Consider the following 12294-nt stretch of genomic DNA (forward strand, 5'->3'; position numbering starts at 1 on the left):
AAACTGCTGTTTCAGAATTGAAAAGAAATTAAAACACAAAAAATGCACAAATGGTGCAGGCAGAATGCCCCATACCAGTGATATTATCGAATAATATTTACTGAAACACAAACTTACAAGTTGTACACTAAGGACTAGGTGCACTTAATTTAACCTAATCTGTTGATTTACATTAAATACCCATAAAATGGGTTCACCAGGAATATATGGACTTTTAATTACAGTTTTTAATTAAAAAAAACGTTTTTTTTTCTGTTGTAGGCTGATATGTATGTTGATTAATGAATTTGTCATAGGGACACATGGAGATTAATTAAGTGAGTTTAGATATATTTGGGGCATTTGGATTGTATTACCTACATTGTAACTTACATGGTTATACGTTATTATTTTCAGTGTAATTGATAATTTATGCCATCAGGTGAATGTAGCGAAGTAATTAAAACGGTGTTGGAATAATACGACATTTCTATACCCTGTACAGTACAAGTACCTCAAACTTTTATTTATTTATATGTATATAAATAAACGCTGCCCTCTGTGAAAACATGGTGTATATACGAATGTTTACAGAATGCCTCTGAGTACAATGTCTCACATGTCCACATTGTCTCACAATTTGCCAATTAGTAAATACCTACAGTATGTTTTACAGCACTTCCTCACTGGCCCCTCTCAGACACTGTAGGTTTGCAGAGTAATTACATACCAGTACAAGGCCCACCTCCCTCTCTCAAAGGCTGGATTCATGAGAGCGGGCCGGAGTGATGTGTGAATTAGGCCTGAAAAGCTTAATTTAGACTCACACTATCAACAGAGGCCAACACATACACACAGGGCCTCCCTTTTGTGTACTTAAACTGTGCCCTTGGTAATTGTCTTCAGGTCAGCTCGCCAGTGTACACAGAAATGCACATTCTTCTGCACTGTCCCAAGCCTTTCCACACTCCCCTACTTGGCCTTGAGAAAGCGCTGACCTTAGACTCCGTGGGCGCCGTGTGTGCCATCCCACTCAGCGACACAGTGAGGTTCAGTTGCAGGGACTTGTACTCATTCCTGTCGGTTAAACATGGGAGTTGTGTTCGTCTGTGTTGCTTCAGAGAGAGAAGCAGAACCATCCCAAACACGACATTAGCATCTGAGTCAATGGTCTCGTGCATAAGGGACAGGCCGTCATGTGTCATTGCATTGATTAGCTGTGCTTTTCAGGATCGAATAAAAAATTGTTATTCCTTGTTTTTGAATCACTGAGCGGTTGTGCTGCTCGCAAAGCAGACTACATCATCCCCTTCACCGCAGCCCGTCCTCTTCAATCTAGATACCCAGGGTAAGACATGAGCCAGAGGGTGGTAGTGGGGCTTTCACTGTCAACTGTAGAATAACTGTCTTTTGTCAATGAGACAAACAACCTCACTGACATATTTTATGAATTGAATTATGTAAAATGTCTTTTAATTAGCTATGTCAGTGAAGTGATTTTTAAACCTCTTTTGGAAAGTGCTTTGTAAAAAACAAACTGATTATTCATATTTTAATGGATCACAGATGCGTATACAGTAGTTTGTTTCTAAAACAATAAGGAAACAGCATATCTTCCGCAGAATTCGAGCATGGATCACTGAGGACATTAAGGCTTAAAACATGGTGTGAATGACCTCTGCGCCTTAGACTCTAAGAACATTTGAATGACACCTCAGAAGCAGTATGTAGGCACTTATATGTTTTTTATATGTTTGAAGAAGTGGTCACCATTAACTTCATTTGAATTGGATTGGGCTGCAATGTGTTTACCCCTGAGACTCCAGCAGTGTTTTGTTGATTCAAACACTTCATCAAACCCTCCATCGGTATAGTGGTTAGTAGATAATGAGTGTGTTAAATTGAGAGTTAAACATGTAACATTGCTCTGTGGAAGTTTTGCCTGTTTCTGATTGTTTATAATGGAATCAGACAAACAAATGAAGTAGCTCCCTGAACTATGTACAGTTGGTGCTGTGGCTTAGTTGGTTAAAGCGCCTGTCTAGTAAACAGGAGATCCTGGGTTCAAATCCCAGCAGCGCCTTTTCACCAGTCCATATCTGTGGAGGCATTGGAACCATTTACATATAACATGGATGGAAAGCAAGAGCACAACAACCTAACCTGGTGAGTTGATTGGTTTATGAAATTGATGGTATTTCACTACATCCTATAAGATATTGAAATTGTGAACTATCCAACCACTGCGTCCTGGAAATATATCATGAGATTTGAAATAATGAGTTTCTCAGAGTTTTAATTATTAGCTCTGCAGAGGGTTACACAGCCAGCAACATGGCTCAGAGTGCAACCACGAGAGGTTAAAAATGAAGGTTTATATACAATGTGATAAACAGGAAACAAAACAGAAAGCAGACTATTTTAATGCTGCTTTTACAATGTGTCATGATGTGTTTATACTTGCCTGGACTTAAATCTGTAATTTATACACAGAGGGAAACCTGTGACCGTTAGATGGTGCCAAATACACTACACCTCCATTTATGCAGCGAGACCCAGAAAGAGCAGGGGCCGCAATTCTTTATATCCCCCTCTTTTGTGGCAATTCCTCAGGTGAACCGCACACAAACACAATCGCACACATGCAGACACATACGCACATGCAGGCCCATGTGTACATGTGTGTTTCCGGATGGTTGGTTAGAATTCAGCTCATGTTTGGAGGTCACTGCTCCTCTATGCAAATCAACGCTTTGCTCCTCAAGAGCCCTCTGTTCTGCTCCGGGGGTCAGCGCAGAGCGAGGAAACACCAGCGGTTGTCAGGGAGGCTCTTGAGCAACAAGACTGTGATAGACCCCAAGTTGAAGGAGGAGGAGGGGGGAGAGGAAAGGGGGGGGGGGGGGGAAGTGGCCGAATCTCATTAGATTTCTTCCCATAAAGAAGGTACATTGTGTGGAGGTCTTGGGTCCAATCAGACGAACACTGGAGGTCAGATGTGGAAAATATGCCATGAGACCGGTGCCAATATTCAAAAGATGCCCACATGCACCCTACAATCCTCTTTTATGTCCGTGCGCTCATGTGCGCATCATTAAGCAGCGGCATGTGCGCACAGCAGCTGTCCAAACAAGTTTCATCATAAATGTGAATGTGACGATCAGTTTTTTTTTTGGTAAACAATTCCGATTGCATCATCCGGAGCTGAGTGGCATTGTAATGATGGAGAGCTGTAGCTTCAAAGCATACCTATAGAAACTTCCAGAGGCCACTCGAGCCCGAGGAAAACCGTGGAGGCGCTTAATTGGCACAGCGGGGCTTTGAAGTGAAACTGGAGGAGAGGAGAGGGACCGGCGAGGTGCCACAAAAAGGTGCCGAGGAAATAGTTAACCAAGAGAGGGGAGGTGGGAAGCGAGGCGCATTCAGGATAAACCCGTGCGTAAAAGTGTCATAATTAGAATAAAGCTAACTTTGGGTGGGTCCACAGGTGGCTCAGAGTGTGAGCGAGAGGGAGGGGTCATGAGAGAGAGAGATAGAGAGAGCGAGAGAGAGAGAGAGCAAGAGAGAGAGGTCTGGTGCGCGCTGGGAACCATCCGGACAAGAGCTGAAAGACGGACATTCCCTGCCTCAGGACACACCCTCCATGCTCCCTTTCTCTCTCCCTCTCTCTCCCTCTCATTGTTTCCCACACTCACTCTGTCGCCGCCGGGCTTCGTATCGGGTTGACAAATGACGAGCCAGCCGCTTAGATGAGGCACAGCGCACAGGGAAAACCATTACGCAGAAGAGACGCAACTTCGGTGGCCTTTCCAACGAAATACACGGGGTGAATATAGATTGTGTTGGTCTTTTGAACTGATTTCCACGCTGGTTTGTGGATCAGGCTTGAAGAGAGACACAACAAGAAGAAGGAGATAGTGTGTCAGCTAATTGGGATGAGAGTTCAAGTCAAGTGAAACGGCAGATTGGACCTTTAAAGCCTCTTAACGCAGGTGGCGCGGGGAATACAGCGCAAGGGTAGTGTGTTTGTGTGCCGTGTGTGTGTGTGTGTGTTTGTGTGCATGTGTCATTCCCAGTGGAAATCCACCCTGGACGCAGCAGCAAGGGGGTGATCAGGTGTGTGTGTGGGTGGGCGGCTGGTGGGTGGGTGGGGGAGCAATCAAAGCGGAGACAGAGGTTAGTTATGGTCTCTCTGAGCTGGACGCGATGAAGTGGCTCTGCGGGAGTTGCAGGGTTTAAGACCGCAGAAGGAGGAGAGCTGGGCGGACGGAGGGACACAGGGAGGGACGAGGAAAGGGGGCACCACCACCACCACCACCTTCACCAGCGCCAACGCGGCCAGAGCGCACAGCACAGTCCCCAACCCCCTTGACGCAGTGATGGAGAGCCCGAGAGCGCACGGGATAACGCGGCTCGAACCCAGAAACCGGAGCGGAGAGACCACCAAGAGGACGGACATGAAGAATCACCGACACCGGGGACACCTCCACCTGCAGCGGACTGTGATTTTCCTCGTGGCGCTGACGATACAACCGCAGGTAAGCCACCGATTAAGTGCTATTTCGGGCGTCATGGTCTTAAAACCTCCAAGCTCACTTTTAACTGTGGTTCAGCGTGTTTTTCTTATCACAACACACACATACACACAGACACACACACACACACACAAACAAACAGACACACACACCATCCCTCTCCTCTTTGTGCTGCCCTCATTCTGCTCCTACACGGCGCTGTGCCCACCTGTTGTTTCAATGCGCTCGTCTGTGATCCCACGCAAAAGAGGAACTGTTGTAATCTAATTTTAGCAGCTCGTCACAGCAAAGATGATCAGTACAGCAAAATCCTATTGTTTTTCAGTATTAATAAGAGATCACTTAAGAAAATGGAGCAGAAAACCGAAATCAAGCAGAGATAAAAAGCAATCAGCTGCGACACATGATTCAGTATTTCAGTGCTATATAAAAGCCTGGGTACTTAAGGAAGGACTGTGCTGGATCTCCAGTCAAACATCACACTAATTAAACCAACCTCACATCATCTGATCCTCGGTTAATAAAGAATTACACCTGCATCTCTAAGCATCCTCATCCTGCTGGAGTGCAATGAAAGATATTTTAATCTTCTTCTTCCACTCCTGCTAGTACTACTGCTAGTACTACTGCTACTACTACTACTACTACTACTATTACTTCTAGTATATACTAATAATAGCTCTCACTCACAAGGTTCCCAAGGCACTTCATGTCTTAGGAACGAGAATGAAAATGAATATCTCTTCACGACAAATTGCAGATTTTATGTTTTTTGTGTGGCATTGCCACAAATTAATTAAAAAGTCAGTGCAATTACTTGAATGAATGGTTTTGCCTAGCTTCTCATAGCAAACTGAAAAGCTTCAGACCTCCTGCCACCAAAATACTAGATGTGAAAAATATTCAAAAACAGAATACATTTCCTGTGAGCTGTCAGGCAGCTGCAGGTCTGATGGTCTGATCAGGATGTGTGACAGGACTCTGCAGAAGCAGGAACAGGCCCTGAGGTGTTCCAGAGTGTGCATGTATGACTGTGTGTGTGCACGTGTGCATGTGTGTTTTTAAAACACTGAACTCACATACAGCATCTGCGTCTTGGGTGTGTGTGGAGCTCGGGGGCCACAGCCGAATAAACTCGGGGCCGTGTGAATGTTGAACGTTCAGGCAGCTCTGCGTGTCTCTCGCTGCACCTCTACAACCCCTTCACAGCTGAGCAACAACACACTCCACTCCCTCCGATCCGCCGTTCCACTGCACTGCAGAGTGAGACACACACACACTCAGGTTCCTCTGCTGCTGCTGGTGACCATTCATTATGCAGACAACAGGAGGCCGTCCTCATCAGGGGAGATGGGTAAACCTGCTTAGAACAGTGTGAATCATAAATGATGTCCGTCAGTCTCTGCATGATGTCCAGATTTATTACTCCCAAGCAACACACTGCAGTGTAAAGATACACTACACTGGTGAGATACACTACAAAGATACACTACACTGGTGATTTCAAGCTGTGGAAACTGCATTAATATTCAAACTGAAACATATTTTCAAAATAAGATTAGATTTATACTTTAATTTCAGACATCTCCCAAGTTTGGACAGTTTCTAATTTTTGTATTGTTTTCTGTCATAGTTCTTATGTCTGAAATAAATCAATTTAATCTCAACAGAGAGAAAATGTACCTATAAAACCATTTTTTATTCTCATATAACACAAGAAAAAGCCGAAAAGCAGGATTTCTGCTTATATAGGGATTTCTTTTTAAACATTTTCTATGATAAATCAAGAATCAAACCTTAAATTTTATTTGCTCATGTGCCACAAATGTGTATTTGACAAACCCAATCAGTTTGTTTCCAAATATAAGTAGAATGACACTACACACATACCTAAGCCAAGGCCCAACATTCCCATTTAATTCAATCAAGCTGCATACACTCATTGATTCCCTGAATATGCCTGATTGTCTTCATCAAGATCCCTGAATTATTATCTGCGGAAATTATGAAATGTCCAAAACGCCCTATCTCCCAATGTCAGCAGCATGATCCAGATCTTCACCAACATTTAATGGACTCTTCCCAGACCCTTATTACATCCTTCCACCCAGCCTCATGATAATTTCTCCAGTAGTTATTGTGAAATGCTGCTAAATAACACACAAATAACCACTGATGGTGACAGAAGTAATTACATATGATACTTATGGACAAAGAAAATGGTGGTAAATATTTGTGGTTAATTGCTGTTGAACTTTTGAAAATTATCTGGGACCAGCTGACACCTCCAGCCCTTTGTTTGACAGGATGACATTATCTTTATTATTATTGTTGTTATGGGTTATTTTGGTTTTTAACCTTTTCTTTATCTTCTTTTCGACCGGTCTCACCCACTTTGCACAGTTAAAGTTCAGGTTTTTTTATGTAGTGAACCTTTAACTTCCAGAGCACTCCTGCAGAGATGCTTTGAGCCTCGGCTGGGACCTCTCTCCCCCTCTCTTCCCCTCTCCCCCCCTCCGTCTCCCTCTCTCTGGTCAGACTGAAGCGCTGAAATGCTGGTATGTGGGGAATGGCTCAGGCAGTGAGAGTAGGAGAGGAAGAAAGGACGATGTAGAGTGATGAGCGCCACTGTATCTCCACAAGCCTTTTGATGTCGATGAGTCCACCCTCCCTGCACCCCTCCATCCCCCTGACCACCCCCCCTCTCAGGGACAGGGTGCAGCAGAGGGACAACACAACCACACACAATGGGGCGACTGAGATTCTGGCGGACACATGAGATCTCATTGGTCTTGGTGATTACCGTCCATGATTGAGTGCACCACACTGCAGGGGACACGCATTTTTGATTCTTGGGGCCCACAGTAATGAGCGATCATTAGTTTAGTGTTTGTGGCTGTGAATTATTCAGATTTATTCACCAGCAGAAGTTTCATGACAAACAGAGATAACAGCGGTTTATTTTTGGGGATTTGCAGTTGTTGGAAGAAGCCAAATCCATTGTCTGTCGGCCACAGTGACACACAGACACACACACACACACAAAGGCACACACACACACATGCACACAGACACACACGCAGGCACATACCTGACCCTGCTGCTCCGTGACTCTCAGGGGGGCTTGTTAAATCTACTGTGTGTGTGTATGTGTGTGTGTGTGTGTGTGTGTGTGTGTGTGTGTGTGTGTGTGTGTGTGTGTGTGTGTGTGTGTGTGTGTGTGTGTGTGTGTGTGTGTGTGTGTGTGTGTGTGTGTGTGTGTGTGTGTGTGTGTGTGTGTGTGTGTGTGTGTGTGCGCGCGCGCGTGCGTGTGTGTGTGTGTCCTCCATCCATCTTTAAACAGAGAAAAGAAAAGGAGGCAGATGAAAAGCAGAACGGAAACAATGCAAAAGAAGAGATGATGGCCGCAGAAAGAGAAATGACAGGAGCATTACAGCTTGTTCCCAAATAGAGAAAGAAGGGAGGAAGAGGAGGAGGAAGAGGAGAGAAAAGGAGTGTGAGCAGGTTCCCAGTGTCAACGTCCCCTGGGAAGAGGGAATAAGAAGGGAGTGGTTGTAAAGAAAGAGAGAAAGAAAGATGAGAGATTATCATTTGGATGATCACAGGTTTCTAGCCAACACACAGTTTCATGGCTCGCGTCCAGGAGTTTTTGTTTAAAGCTGCGAAAAAAAGCAAAAAAAACGCAGATGAAAACATAACATCCTAAGCGAGGATGAGAAACTCTTGTTTCCTTTATCTATAGTCATGTTTCCGATATCTATGGTCATGTTTCCTATATCTATGGTCATGTTCCCTATATATATAATCTTCTGACGACTCTTTTTTCGTAACATACTGATAAACCAATGATAAAAAGCGCTGCAGATTCCCAGAAGTAGTGAGATGTTATAGAAGCATGTATGTTGGATCTCACAGTTTCTTTATGCCTCAGCACTTTTTATTTTGACTATAGGCTGTTAGGTTGACTTTTACTAGTGAATATTCCCTCTTGTTATCCGTCTTATGTCTTATGTCTTATATGTAAGGTCTATATGAGCAAGATGAGCACACGTGACACACAGTGGCGATCTGGTTCCTTTTCCAGTTCATACGTTGATAACTGGGGATTTTCTTCCTCACCAAAAAAATAAAAAAATCTAAGAGTTAGTGACACATAAATTAATAAAGTTGTATTTCTTTTTTTTAATAAAGTAATCAATTGTGTGAATGTAACTTGTCAACTTTAATTTAAACCACCTTAATGCTCAATTTTGCGACTAATATTACCGTCAGTTGAAGGTCTTGGCCAATGTGTGTGTGTGTGTATGTGTGTGTGCGTGTGTCTGTGTTTGTGTGTGTCCTCTACCAGCTTTTATTGGTATAACCCTGGAACATTTCTTTAATCGTTTCTATCTTTCTGCTTATTATTCTGCTGAATTTACGGTAATCTTGGGTAGAGAAAACTCTTTAATCAAACTTGACTCCTTACACGAAAAAGGCTGCCATTTAAAAAAAAATCCAAGTCACACAAGGGCTCAGTGTGCAGACTGGACTAGAAATATACCCTTAAATTGAATTCACCTGTTTTGGATTTGAACCACTATGTACCAATGAGAACCTGATGTAACCACTTGTGTCTTTCCTCTCTGTCCGGTCTCAGGCTGTTTTGGCTGTGGGGATGTTCGAACTTCAGATCCGCCACTTCCAGAACCCACACGGTTTCCTGGAGACCGAGGACTGCTGCGACCTCCAGAGCGGCGGGGGACAGCGCTGCTCTGCCAGGGACCAATGTGACACCTTCTTCCTAGCCTGCCTCAAGGAGTACCAGGCCCGGGTCGCCTCGACCGGAACCTGCACCTTCGGGTCAGGCAGCACAGGGATCCTGGGCGGAAACTCCCAGTCGCTCCGCCACAGAGGACACGACGGAGGAGGAGGAGGAAGAGGAGAAGATGGGACTAATGGACACATTGTCATTCCCTTCAAATACGCTTGGCCGGTAAGTACAGGGGCAGTGCTGGTTATCAGTATGGTTACCAAGGTAACAGGCTTAGCTTCAAGTACAGCAGTACACTCAACGTGAGGCTTGTGTGGAATAACAATGTCTCTCAGAGGCTGAGTTCATGTTCACATGATTTTACACTTTCTTCATCGTCCAGTGCATGTGTGTGAAAGTATCGACCTGAACAACATGGAAACAATTACAGGAACCACAGCGTATTTCACCTTATCACAACATCTGCTCAGGTGGTTCACAGACAAAATTCAATCATCAACATTTTATTATTGTGTTTCATAGCAGATGTTGGTCACTTTGCAGACTTTATCCACAAAAATATCAATACACTTTGATGAAATGAAATATTCAATTTCAGAGATGATTTCAGCTCCAGATGTCATGGTTGGACTCCCCCCGAGGATCCCCAAGATAAATCGGAGGAGTCCAAAGATTATTAAAGTGACAATAATACAATATTTTCGATGCCACCTGTACACACCATCCAACCTTTTTTTATTTATTGTTTTTTTAACTTTATTAACAACACAATATCAAGTTGTCATTTTGTCACTGATATACGAGACATAAAAATTAGTAATTGCTGCACAATCATTAGATCCCAGGAAGCCAATATATTGTTGCACAGGACAGCAATATGAGAGACTAAAGGATGGTTGTGGTTTTCATCTAAAATATCAGAGTGTTTTAGTCTGAATTTACTATTCGGCTCATTTCGTTGCTCACTGACCATCTCCATATGCAAAGTAGGATCAAAGCTGTTACTTGAGGTCAACCTGGCTAGACGAGCTGATCAGCTACCAACACAAAAAGCTACAACTCCAGAAAGATGAGATATAAAACTACACTGAAATGATTTTTGGTACCAGAAATGGATCTTCTCCTCTATATCAAAACTGCTAAATAAACACAAAAGGGAAAAAATGTGTGACCTTTAAAATCATCTGGTCTCCCACTGATTTCTTTATCGAAAAAATCTGTGTCTGGATCAGACCTCACACCGCCGGCTGCTCCCTCCCTCATGTCCTTAATAAAGAGCAGACCAATTCATCTGCAATAAGCACAACAGGAGGGGAGAGCGGCCAAGAAGCAGATATCGATTATTGTGTCGCTCTCTTTTTATTTACTTGTTACTCAGTCATGCAGGGAGGAAAAACAGATTGTTGGCTTCTTTACCAATTTAAATAGTGGTTGACCTTTATCATGAAAATACTTGTTGGACTAAACTGTAAAGGAAATGGGTCCTATCATGTGCACCCATTGATTTAGTGTTGATTTACTTGTTCGATTTGAGACCTGCAAACCTTATAGGGTCAGTGAGGGGAGTAAGCTCTTATGTCAATGTGTCATAAATACTGTCATTTAGAAGGGCTCCTACTTTTTCCAGTGAAAGCACACAGGTGCTCGGCCATGGTGCTTGGAGAAGCTAAAGGTCAGCGGGTTGGTGTGATGGTGTTGGGGTTATGGATAAGTCAACCTCGATGGTCATCGGCTATCTCCTTAAAGCATATTAGCCTCTGGGGGCAACAGCCAATATATTGGGGCTTCTGGTGTAGACAGCGGATATGAATGTGTATACACACAAACCACAGTTATTTTATGGTGATTGCAAATAAAGTTAAAAGCATTTCGGTCAACGTGTTCTGCGTCCACACAACCAAAGCATCCTAATATGTAATTTGTCAAATTAGAAACAGGCACCAGAAGGCTTCAGACCGGTGAGAGAGACACAGGCAGCGTGTTGTGGGTGTGATCGGGCTTTGATAACACATATTTTTGTGGGTCAGTCTTTGATGAATGACTCTAAAAGCAGGTCAGTTGGCTGCAGGTACACACAAAACTATGAACCACATGGCAACGGCCTGCTTGCAGTGACATCCTAACGACACCCAGAAAGCAAAGTCATTTACAAAAAGATAATATTTTCATGATCATTTGGAGGAAGCTTCTTAGCGCTGCCTGTGGTGAGACACAATTTGTCTCTGGATATAAGAGGGTTTTGTTTGTTTCTTAGATTTTCCATTTCCATCAAAGAAAAGACCTCCTGCTGTCTTCTCTTTCTTTCTCTCCTCAACATTATATCTGCTCCCAGCACGACTGACTTGTTTCTAATAATCAATGTATAACTGAAGTGCAACACAAGGCCCTGTGGTTCTCCTTCACAGTCACACTGTTGTAATAATGTTTGTAATATCACACAAATCCCAGGCGAGGCTTCAGGTACACACAGAGCGTGACACACATGTATTTCTGACATGGTGGATAATGGATCCCTGAGCACAAACAAGAACAACACCCCCTCCCCCCTTTACATATGTAGTCTGACACCCTTTGTAGTCATTTTAGATGTCTTTCTCTTTTTTATTTGTGTTCTATTTCTTCATAGACATATGTCTCTTTAAGTTGTTGTGCATCTGCTCCGAGTTGTGTTGCATCACTTTGTATAGAATACATTAAGAGTGACTAAAGACAGAGGCTGTGGTTCAAGGTTTCCCTGACCACTTGGGCCCTTGGGCGTCCAAGAGTACTACCGATCCCCACTGAGCTGAGCACACACACACACACAAACACACACAGACACACAAACAGACACACACACACACACACTCTCACACACACACCAGCATACACAAGAATGTAATACCGAGTTCTTCTTAGGTTTCTGCTTCTTGATTAGTATCAGCCCATTTACCTGTGAGACTCTTTGTCCCAGAGCCAATTACCTTCCCTTATCTGTGGACAGTTTATTTTGTGTGTGTGTGTATGTGAGTGTGTGCCTGCATGCATGCA

General features: G+C 43.6%; 1 protein-coding gene and 1 non-coding gene across 2 annotated transcripts in view; both read left to right on the forward strand.

The window, feature by feature from the left end:
• Positions 1-1988: 1988 nt before the first annotated feature.
• Positions 1989-2062, forward strand: trnat-agu (transfer RNA threonine (anticodon AGU)). Its single transcript has one exon. It is a non-coding gene; the product is annotated as a tRNA-Thr (tRNA).
• A 2197-nt stretch (positions 2063-4259) lies between these two features.
• The window catches only part of LOC133951335 (protein jagged-1b), a 42736-nt gene continuing 34701 nt past the window's right edge, over positions 4260-12294 (forward strand). The window contains exons 1-2 of the mRNA XM_062385213.1: positions 4260-4514; positions 9151-9486. Coding sequence (XP_062241197.1) covers positions 4356-4514; positions 9151-9486 — 495 coding nt within the window. The 5' untranslated portion in view covers positions 4260-4355. The remainder of the gene's footprint in view (positions 4515-9150; positions 9487-12294) is intronic.

The sequence above is a fragment of the Platichthys flesus genome, chromosome 4, assembly GCF_949316205.1.
Source record: "Platichthys flesus chromosome 4, fPlaFle2.1, whole genome shotgun sequence".
In the NCBI taxonomy this organism is placed as follows: Eukaryota; Metazoa; Chordata; class Actinopteri; order Pleuronectiformes; family Pleuronectidae; genus Platichthys; species Platichthys flesus.